The sequence below is a fragment of the Anthonomus grandis genome, chromosome 22 (genome assembly GCF_022605725.1).
Source record: "Anthonomus grandis grandis chromosome 22, icAntGran1.3, whole genome shotgun sequence".
Taxonomy (NCBI): Eukaryota; Metazoa; Arthropoda; class Insecta; order Coleoptera; family Curculionidae; genus Anthonomus; species Anthonomus grandis.
Genome location: NC_065567.1, coordinates 14,413,085 through 14,425,131, shown reverse-complemented (window position 1 = coordinate 14,425,131; position 12,047 = coordinate 14,413,085). Strand labels below are relative to the sequence as shown.

The 12,047-nt window shown below is 30.3% G+C and overlaps 1 protein-coding gene across 4 annotated transcripts in view; it reads right to left on the bottom strand.

Annotated features, from left to right (window-relative positions):
* Positions 1-12,047, bottom strand: part of LOC126748416 (regulator of G-protein signaling 17) — a 65,102-nt gene that overhangs the window by 16,794 nt on the left and 36,261 nt on the right. For 3 of the 4 annotated variants that reach the window (XM_050457651.1, XM_050457653.1, XM_050457654.1), the window contains exons 6-7: positions 1,989-2,180; positions 1,557-1,758 (exon numbers count right to left, since the gene is read on the bottom strand). In XM_050457651.1, the coding sequence (XP_050313608.1) occupies positions 1,579-1,758; positions 1,989-2,180 (372 nt within the window). In that variant the 3' untranslated portion in view covers positions 1,557-1,578. The remainder of the gene's footprint in view (positions 1-1,556; positions 1,759-1,988; positions 2,181-12,047) is intronic. The other variant, XM_050457652.1, reaches the window with a different exon arrangement.

The window sequence follows — 12,047 nt, the reverse complement described above, 5'->3', positions numbered from 1 at the left end:
TTGACAAGCTATCCAAAAAAGGAGCAGAATCCGACGTGATAGGTCCAGGCATTGGCTACAACACGGCAAAACACAACCTACATAATTGCCAAACATAATTGCTACTGGGAGAGATTACGAGGACACAACCATGTGAAGGCTTTCGTATGCACTGCAAACTGCGTTACCTCATGAATAGGATTGGTTTGGGGGAAATCGCCGAATGCAGACTATGCATGGAGGAAGACAAGACTGCAGAGCACATCCTATGCAGATGTCCGGCACTAGAGAGAATCAGGCAGGCAACCTTCGGTAATGCCTTACCTAAGAAGGATACATTAAGAAGGCTTCTCCCAATCAAATTATCAAACTCTTAAAGAGGGTAGACTTGGGGAAGTATAAACCCCTTACGAGTGAGCCACAATAGATCTGTCGCAGTGGAGGTGCGCCAGTCAGAACAAACCTAATCTAACATGTTTTTTTTATATTTCTATGATACTCTTATGTGGGAAGTTTCAGACATTTATGTTTCATTCAAAATATTTACAGCAAAATTTGTGTTTTGTACCTAGTAAAAATATAAATCAATATTAAGTTAACAGAATTAATATAAACACATAACAAAGATTAAAGTTATCATACATAAGTATACAGGGTTTTTTTAAATATTGCGACGAAAATTTAGAGACATGTGCCTTAAAATAAATCAAACAAAAGAGCTTTTATGAGCAAACGTTTAGTTTATATAAACGTCTTCTCAAAATCTTTATAGAAGTACCGGGTATAGATTTTTTTTTTTATTTTGTCGTAATATTAAAAAATCACCCCGTATACCTACAAGGTGTCTCATCGAAAACATACTGCCAGACATTACAGGATGGAAAAGAATTTTTTAGCAAGATTCAAAAACACGTCAAGTTTATTACTGATGGGCAAAACCTTCAACCCTTTAAGTAAGGTTGTTATCCCTCAGTTTTTTATTCAAAGAGAAATGGGGGTTAAGTGACCCTCTTTAGAAACTATATTTCTACGTTACTGCGTAGTTTTTAAAAACCAATCCACTCTTTTAGCATATACCAAAGTCTTGTATATACCGAATGATTTTCTATTTCAATCAAAACTGATTCTTCAATTTGTGGTATTCCAATCACCAACGCTTCGCCGAAAAATACAATAGACAACTGACAGTGCCAAAATAAAAATGCTTATTGGCAGTTATTGCTAACTGTTTACAAGGTTTACTGTCTTTGTTCACTAAAACTGTTTATTATATTGGCTCTTTCATAATGATTTTTTTGCTAGCTCGTATCGACCTTGACATACTAACAAATTTCTACTTGAAAATGTAATAGTAGCACATACAAAAAAGGTATAACCTCTTAACATAGTAAAAAGCCACAAAGGTTGCGCTCCAAGGAATACTACAGACTATGGACTTAAATACTCATATTATTTAGGAAGTTATTAAGAAAAAAAACATGAATTCAAATAAAACTTTAATACCGTCCAAATGTTTTCTGTCAACATAGGTTCTGAATGCCCTGTACATACGTTTTAAATATTTCTACAAACCTTACCTGGCAAGACAAAAAATAAAATTTAATTAGTATCCTGGTCCCTTTCTGAATAATCAGATACCGGTGTGGTAACAGAAGGAAGAACAGCAGTTAAAAGAGGTGTAGATTGATTTGCCTGACCAGGCTCTCCACCCATCAGAGTGTCCACTGAGTGTAGGTCGATTGTATGTAATGACGGAGTTTTTTGTGGCTGAATCCAGAACTAAATATAGACCCATATTATCTTACAAAATAATTAGAAATTTAGTTGACAAAAAAAATCGCAGTAATCCTTTTAATAATGACACATAAAACCCCATTAATAACATTCCAAGCTCTATATTCGCATGAATCTACTTATATCTATTTTTTTATACTTCGAAGTAGGAAAATATGCATGCGTGTTATAAGCTCAAGGGCTAGTTTCCCCTTAAAATTTATTAAAAGACTTACCGATACCTTATCCTTGCCTTTCTTTTCCGTTTGTTGAACCAAATTTTTAAACATCTGTGAATTGATGAAGCGGGGATAGCTGTCCCTTTGCATTAGAGTATAGATTTGTAATTGAGCTTCGTCGTACATTTCGGCATGCGGATTCTGCAGCTGTTTCTTCACTATCTCCCGTACGCGCGAATCCAAAGATACCTACCATATAAATCAAGTTAATTTAAATAGAAATATGGCCGCCCAAATGGTAATAAACTTTTTAGTTAATTAGTGTGGTAATAATGCTTTTTTTTTGTTTTTCGATAACTTTCCAAGCCACCATAAGTATGCACTGTAGTATCGTATAGCTGTTAAGAAAAATGAAATAGTTTATCTAAGATAATGAATGTTGATAAAATTATAAGTTTTCTGTTTTAAATTATTTCAAAAATTACTTATACATTTATTAATTTAGGTAAATGGAGTTATTAAAGATAAAAAATAATTTATCTTAATTGTAACTTTTAATTTAAAACAGAGAGTGCTCTAGATTACTGAGTAGCTATATTTTATGTTTTTTGCTCATTTTCTTGATAAAAATTTGTATGAGGTTTATAATCAATATGTCCAAACAATTTAATTACCATAAATTGGCAGCGGCTTATGACAGTAATTATAAAATGCCATGGCAGTATTTACATCACTTTTTCCTAATAGCGTAATTTAATGAAATATTTTATAATAACTTATTTATTTATTTATTTAATAATCCAGATTTACAGTGCTGCGCAAGCTCTTCAATAAGATAATTAGATTAATATGCTAATATAAGATATATTTTTTAGTACCTAGAAATAGCCTGAAATAATCGCTTCAAATTCTTGGATTAGAATGGAAAATGAATTCAAATTACCCAGAAGATATAACAGCACGAACTACTAAAATGTACACGAAAACTAAATATTTTGTGATTTCTATATTTAAATGTCTTCTAGTGAAATTAACGAGATATAATTTAAATTGAAAATTTATAATGAACGTTTAATATTGCTATTAATAATTTTCTCATGGTTTTAAGATAGTATTAATCAAAATTAAAAAAAAAATATAGTAAATGTATAATAATAAACTCGCGTTTGAAATAGGTACAATTAAATAGAAGTATTTATTTTGTCTATTTAGAAAATAGTAATTATTGGAATTATAGGTGTCCAAATATCGACTATTTTCTAGTGATGCTCTTGCACTTTTCGAGCAAACCATGAGCTGCGACTGAATATAGCAGTTTAGGCAAACTTCTACCTCACGTTTCCAAAAGCTTATATTCATATTTAGTATAATACACGCGTGGAAACTTTCACTTTCCTTACCTGTAATTTCTTTCAAAATGGAGATTTCTTTATCAGTCGACTAGGAATCAGCTACCGAGAGGTCCCAAAATTAAAGAAAAAGCCAATTCCACTTTTCTTCTACTTTACCTTTGTGACTTATAAAGTGCTAAATAATAATCTTAGTTGTCATTATTAAATTTCACGGATCAAATCGCATTTTGTATAGGCATTTCCTTACTTTAATCAGATTGTACACTTCAAACCAGTCAGAAAACATCTTCTTTGAAATATATACAATATATGAAATATGATACATTGGATTCACGATAAAAGATATAAATTCATTCACAAAAAACTTCGGTATTTTTTCTCCAAAGTCCAAAGTTTATGCGAATAGACCAAATCATGTTCATTATTTAATAATGTTGAAGCAAAGATTAGACAAAAGATTAGAATATCGATCCGCAAGTGATTGAAAATGTGCAATTGGAAGTTATTTACCGACTACAAAAATGCATTAAAGTAAATGGACAAGAAATTGAACACCAGTTGCAATAAATATTGTATAATATTTTATCTTTTAATATCTTATATTTATTATGTCAAATTTGACAAACCACTGACTTTAGACATATGGTATGCTATATAAAAAGTATTTAAAATATATCGTAGAATTGTAAAATGTCATGATATATAGGGTATTTCAAATTAAAAAAATTAATGTTAATGCCTTAGTTTCTACTTGAGTTACCCTTTATAGAAAATTTTTATTACAAATAATGCGTAAGTGGTAATGCTAATCGAAAAATGGAAGACAAAAAACATCTGAATTTTAAATGAATTTGTTCCTTTCATCCTGAATGCACTGTATAATACTTTTGTTAAAGACTCTTCATATTACTTGATGACACTCTCATTTTTCATAAATCCTACAGTTTTCTTTTTTTATTGGTTGGAATTTTTACTTAATGTATTTGAAATGTATGGTCATTGGTTGCTTCATTGATCTAAGTAAATTTATGAAAAATAAAACAAAGCTTCTTATAAAATACACTATGGGACATAAGTAGAGAAACTTTTTCAGATTCCTAACATTGTAAAAACCTTCATTATGTAAATTTCCTAAAAATATTGTCGCTCTTAATAATGACATTTTTATTCATCACTTTCCACATTCCTTTTATCAGTTGTTTATTTATAGTATGAATATTTTAAGTTGGACATAAATAAAAAAACTCACATAAGAACTAAGCAAATTTAGTGTTTATTTCGCTTTACGTGAGATCTGTTAATAGCTTTTTAGTGAATATGCCTCGCGGAAGATCTTTGTACAAAAATAGTTGATACACAAAAGAGTGGTGTAAGACAAGTGGACATGAGTAAAATGCTTACTTTGCGTAAATCTGTTATAAGCAAGAATATGTTTAAGTTTAAAACACGCAATTTATTAAAGAGCAATAAAAAAAATTGCCGCCCGAGAAAAACCAAAAAAAATGAAAAGATCATACAAAAATTTGCCCAGTCTGATCCCTACAAATAACAAATTAAATTTTAAGTAAATTGCCTGGTGGTAACGTTAGTTCTAAGACCATATAAGGACGTCTAAGGAAAGCAGGATTATTTAGTAGAAGAGCCGCTAAAAAACGCTAATCATCAGGAAGAACCAGAAGGCCCAAGTCAACTTTTCGAAAAAATATGTGCATTGGAGAGCCAATGACTGCAAAAGTTCTTTTCACTGATGAAAGTCAATTTAATTTATTTGGGTCTGATGGAATATCGTGGATACATCGCCCAGAAGGCAAAATATTTGATCCAAAGTAAACAAAGTCTACTGTACAGCATGATGGTGGATCCTGCATGATATGGGGTTGCTTTTCTTGGTACGGTATAGGACCATTACGTGTTATTAAGGGTATTTTGAATCGACTTGTGTATTTAGATATTCTAAAAAATGTAATGCTACCATTTGCTGAGGATAATTTACTATTCACCTAGATATATCAGCAGGATAATGACCCTAAACATATATCAAAGGGAATTCAAGATTGGTTTTTATCAGAAAAGATTAGGGTTGTGGACTCCTGCACAAAGTTCGGATATTAATGTTATTAAAAACGTCTAGGAGGAACTAGATCGGCGTTTAAGACATCAGACCAGCAATAAAATGATCTAATAAGTTTTGCAAGAATTCTGGAATTCTATTGGAGAAGAAACCATTATGAAACTTTTGGAATCCATGCCAAACGATGTCGCGAGGTTATTGCCAATAAGGGATACTCTAACTACTATTGCTTATTAGTTTAGAAACAAGTATTATTTTAAAATATTTAGTAAAACAGATTGGTTTTTCTACTTTTCTCCCTAGAGTATTTTGTTTATTTAAATAAACTTTGGTATTTTTTCCGTTTTTTGGCCTTGTGCTTGGCACATTTAGCCACGTGTTCCAATATAGGAACTCATTCATAATAGAACAGGTTGCTAATATAGTATTTAAAAAAATATACTATTGGGTAGTATGACATTATATCTACTAAAAAGAGTATAAAAAAAGGAATAGTGCAAGAAATATTAATACTAGGGATTTTAGACAGGGTCACACGCTTCTCGTTCTGGAGCCAATGCAGGACATTTTTTAAAAGACAAAACATAGAGGGGCTTGGATAGGTAGGTAAACAATAGGGAAAAAACAAAGGAATCTCCAAGTAACTAAAATTATTAACTAGTGCATATACGTTCAAGTTAAATTTTCCTTTTCGACAATTTCAAAAATTTTAGGAAAATAGACTCCATTCTATCGTCGGCAATTACATTTGCCATAATTGAAGTATGACACATGGGAAGCAAGCCAAGCTCTTTCAATTTATTATGCAGAAACATCGCTGCGTCAATATTATTTTTACATTCAAATAAAATATGGTTCAAATCATCAATTGACTGGTTGCCACAGTTACATATATATGAGTCATTTATTCCTTATTTATGTAAATATTTATTAAAATTACCATGATTCACTAGAAATCTGAAGAAAGGTGTTGTCAAATATCTTGGAAAGTTACATTTGGAAATAATACTATAACTGCTAAGGGACGCCTTTATTAATGTGTATGTATTTAAAGTATTTGCTAAATAACCTTGGTTTTCATTATATAGTTTATTACTTTATCGAAATAAACTCTCTAAAAATATTTTTAATCTTTACTACGTATAGAACTGCATTACTTTCGGTATATTCAAATAAAATACCTAATTTTTAAAAGTTTCTCTGCTTTTGTCCGATAGTGTATAAACTTTACACTTTACATTAAGTATCGAATCTTAGAAAATCAAAAAGATGGCATACGTAGCGTTGAAAAATAAGTGTTTCTTAATGTGGCAGTACTATTAACTAGAAAGCTGTCGAAGTTTCAGTTCATCTGTTACGTAATGCCATTTCTATTGTCGATTAAAGTTAAAAACTTTTGTCTGCTTATAATAATGTAAGGAAAATTCATTCATCAAGTAATAAAAAAGGAAATTTCGAAAAATGATTAAATATTTTTATTTTGTATAGAGTAATACAGTTGGATATAGTTCATGGCACATCTGCTTCTGTGCTTGTGGTCAGCCGTTATTCCACAAAAGATCAAGTTTGTTCGGGGCGCCCAGTGGAAGTGAGTACTTCCGAAAATATTGACAAAAAACTGGATCTGATTTTACGTGCTGAATTAAAATGCGCGAAATAGTTGAGGCCGTCGGCTAATCAGCGACTGTCCGCCTTAATTTTGCGCGAAAAATTATCCGTGGAAAAACATTTCGGCAAATTGGATGTAGCGTTTGCTGATGAGTACAATAAGTGCAATCGTGGGTGGACTAAATGAAATTCTAGCGCTCTTCCATTGCGAAGTTTCTTCGGAGATATGTATATGACTGGGGATGAAACATGGCTTAACTTTGCAGAGACGAAAAGACAGTCAACGGAAAAATTCGAAACAAATGGGCTCCAAACAAGACAAGAATGATGTAATCACAGTATTTTGGAATGGATGCGGCATCATTAGGTTTGTTCTCAGTACAAATTTCTAACAAGTTTAAAAAACTTTGTTTCCAAAACATTCTTAACGTGCGTAAAATATAACTTCTGATCGATTTGAAACCGTCTGTGCGAACATGAAACACGTGTTGAGTGAAGTCCAATTTAAAAGAAGAAGACAATTAAAATAATATTAGTTTTTTATGCCAGTGGGAAATGGAAAAATAAATAAAACATAAACAAAAACAAATTTACAATACAACCCTATATCAGGTGTATTGTATTAACAGAGTTTAAAATTCTGTAATTGGTTTTGTTACCTTTGCTACCTTTGGGCTTACTCTAAAATGGTTGGAAAATTCTATTATAATAAATTGGGAAAAAATTTAATCTAAATATTTTCGATTTTGGGTCTTATCTGTTCTTCACGTAGATCTTCAAGTCTGTGTCGAAATCAGAAAATTCTGATAGTTCAGATTCTTCCGACGATTCACTCATTTCCTTAGTGAGTATGTTTAGGTCATTCTAAGAATTTAAAATACAATTTCAAAATGAATGTCAGAGATTATACAAAACGTGAAAACACAAACAACAAATTACATGTTATGTTCATATTTAGAAGATCGGCGTTGACTGGATACACAAATACGCTGACACTTTGCTTAAAATACATCCGAAAACAAGTCTGACTATGAGATTGTCTGACACTCTATTGCGCATGTTTATTTGTCGAAAAGTTGTTTCTTACTACTGTGAGAACAAACCTATTTTTATTGAGTAACAGGGGCGTACTATACGTCTTTTTTGCATCGGTTAAGTAAGAAAAAATCAGAAATCAGAATATTCTGATAGTTCAGATTCTTCCGACGATTCACTCATTTCCTTAGTGAGTATGTTTAGGTCATTCCAACAATTTAAAATACAATTTCAAAATGAATGTCAGAGATTATACAAAACGTGAAAACACAAACAACAAATTACATGTTATGTTCATATGTAGAAGATCGGCGTTGACTGGAAACACGAATACGCTGACACTTTGCTTAAAATAAATCCGAAAACAAGTCTGACTATGAGATGAGAAACTTTGTATTTGAAACCGATAAGTTTCTGTGTAAACGCATTTTACTCTATTGCGTATGTTTATTTGTCGAAAAGTTGTTTCTTACTGCTGTGAGAACAAACCTTTTTTTATTGATTAACAGGGGCGTACTATACGTCTTTTTTGCACCGGTTAAGTAAGGAAATCAATGAAAAAGTGACAATGCGCGTGTGCACACCTAATTATCTTGTGTTTTTTAATATTTTTTCCATATAGATTGTAATTCATTTTATGTTATTTATGTACCCTGCAAATAAAGATCGCAAATTTATCTGTTATTTTTAAGAAATTGTAGTAAGTAACTTATATAAAGATATTTAGCAAATTGCAGTCAAATTGATAAAATTAGTCTTGCATTAAAATTAAATAATAAATTTAATGCATAACGATGTGAAATTATAAAATTTGATTTTACAAACAACATTTTCTTATCTAAAGTTTGTTAAACCCTTTTTTATAATTTTTGTTTCTCTTTTATTCTGCGGAAAATATTTTAATTTTAATAAGCGCATTAAAAACTTTTTGTAAACAAAACCTAGATCCCCTTAATAATTGAAGAACGTACCCTTACTTAATAAATCTGGAATATTTTTGTTTACTACGTACATTTCCCAGTTAATAAAGAATCAATGAAAGAAAAATATTTATACAATGGCAAATATGAAGTTTTATAACCTTTAATATTAATTCCTTTCGAGTAATACGTTTAAATTGACATTTGCACAACGAAAGATGTACAAAATTTACATATAAATACAAACAAATCATGCAGACAAAATATAATTCTAATTTATTTGCATTCTTATTCTGCTCATATTATTATAAATTAGGAATAAAGGTCTGGAATCTTTAAAAATCAAATTCTATTTTAACTCACAAACGTATATAAAGTATAATATCTATATTGCTGTGACCAATTCAATAAACTAGTTATCTATTTTAGGGTACTATGTCACCAGTTTGATAAATACTGTCTCATACGCTCAAATATTAAAAAGAAGAAGAAAATAAACCTATTCACGTACTTATAAGAATTATAAACTTAAACCTTTAATGAGACTTTTCGTTATATGTAATTCAATTTTAAGTCCAATAATTCATAAATACAGTAATTTACTTGTGGTGTTATAGATCTCTTTGTATATCCAGGAGCCAGGAACAACATCGATAGTCTGAGAAAACTCAGTTTTCTCCAGAATCAATCGATGCGGTTTCTGGAGCCTTTGAGCCTATGAGCTTCTTTTTTCTTTTAAATAGGCAAGCTAATTTTAATTTCCCAAAAACTATTTAGAAAAAGACTAATTTTTTTAAAGAGTTAAAATTTAGTAACTAAAAAAATATTATTAAAAATATCTTGATACAAAACAACTAGTCAAAAGAATTTTGAAAAAATTGTTTGTAAAAAAAGTTTGATAATCCGAGTATAAAACAAAATAGAACACTTTCGACAACACATGTTATTTTACCATTTAGAACTGCTTTATATGATAAAAAAAATTCAAAAAAATTTAATATATATACTATTTTTAAATCATAAATTATACTACGACATCTATTAACGAAAATTAAACCTTATTTTTTTTTCTTTTCAATAATTTAGCATGAGATAAGTTTAGTAATTATCTAGCTAGTTTAATACCCAATTAAATAAGTTATAAGATAGCAAGTATGGCTTGACAAATGACAATTAAAGAAGAAAACGTTTTCTATGCCCTGGAAAGCTAAAAATATATAAATTAGCCGATAAGCTCTAATCGTTATACCGATACCTCATTAATTTCTTGATTGACACAATAACGTGTCAGGAACAATGACGCAGAGCTGATGCTGATTCTTTAAGAATTATTCTCCAAAAATAAACTTGCATTATACTTACACTTTTTTCTACTCTTTACATAAATTTGTAAATAATTTAACTCGTATTTCCCGTACAAAATTTGACATTATTAAGGTAAAAGTTAAAATATTAATATCGTATATTAAAGAATAAAATGAAATTGGATTAATTAATAAACTTTTTTTTTTTATTGTTGTATGAAATAGTTTAATCAAAGATGGTTTATTCAAACCCTCGGTGAGAACATTTTGACAATTTCCTTGTGATAAAATTGAAAAAAGCAACTATAAGTATTTTCTCAGGCATATTGAATGACAAAAAAATACTATTTTAACATATTGTTTCATCATTATTGTTCCCTATTTATTTTATTTTATCAATTTTATTTGTTATCGTCATTGAAAAGAGAATGTTTTACTCATCGAACCGGCGTAATAAAATATACAGAGTTCCGTTTAAAATGATCGACTTAAGTCTATTTCCGGTAAAACCAGAGCCAATGTTTTTTTTACATGTAAGTTTTAGAAAACTATATCGACAACCGAAATTTCCAATTTCTTCGTTAAAAAATAAATGAGTAACAACCTGACCAATGGTTCCGTCGTTGCCTCGTATATTTATATTTTTAATTCCCTTTATGTAGTAATTGTGTATGTATTTCAAAATTAAAACTTTATATATGAGACACATGTAATTTAATATGGATAATTCACTTTCGAATTTATAATCATTTATTATTTTAAAAGTAATTAAATGTCTAAACTTATAGCTGCCCTAAGTCTTTACATTTCTAATTTCTCTAAATAAATCTGAACTCTAACCGTTGAAAATATTTCAGCAACACGTTAGTATTGGTAAAATATTTTTGATTCCCAACCGTATATAAATTATTGGCAAAATTATTCTATTTTTAAATCCGATGGCAAACGCGACGGCTACTCGAGAACTTTGATAATCCAGAAAGCAAAAGAATTTCATTAACTGCGGGTATATATGGATATTTGTAAGGAAGCTCAACTTTATTTAATCTAATCCAGATGGTAAACGTAAACACGAGAATTTATCAGCCAATACTTTTATTTTGATGTTTTAATTTTACAATGACAAGTAGTAAATATAAAATTAAAACATCCAAAGTAGCAATGCGATAACTGTACCTCTTATAGTAAAGGAAACGTTAATTTAATAACTATAACAAACTTACTGTACCATTAAAACGCGCCCCAGCGGAAACTTCAAAACTCATATACAGGGTGATTTTAAAGTTGATACTTTTTTTTTAACTGTGTATAGAACTCGGTAAAATAAACATTTTTTTCAAATAACTTTATTCAAAAACCCGAAAAACAAAAAAATTGCATTGCCAAAATGTTATAAAATGAGTCCAATAAGGTCTTCTCTAATTTAAATAAGTTGTTCAAAGTTGTCACCATTAACTTCAACACAACGATTTGCTCGACGTAACCACTGTTCCGTAACGGCACGCAATAGAAAAAGTCACATGGATTTAGGTCTGGCGACCTTGGTGGCCATGCAACTGGTCCATTTCGGTCAATCCACCGATTTGGGTAACTTATATCCAAAAATTCGCTCACTTCTTGTCTAAAATGGGCAGGTGCTCCATCCTGCAGGAGCCACATAACTTGCCTGATATTCAGTGGCACATCTTTTAACAGAACAGGCAGATTATTTTGCAAAAAGTCCAAATAAACATCGGCCGTCAAACGGTCTGGTAAGATAAATAGTCCAACAAGTATCCCATTCACAATTCCTGCCCACACATTAGCAGAAAAGCGGTGTTGAAAAT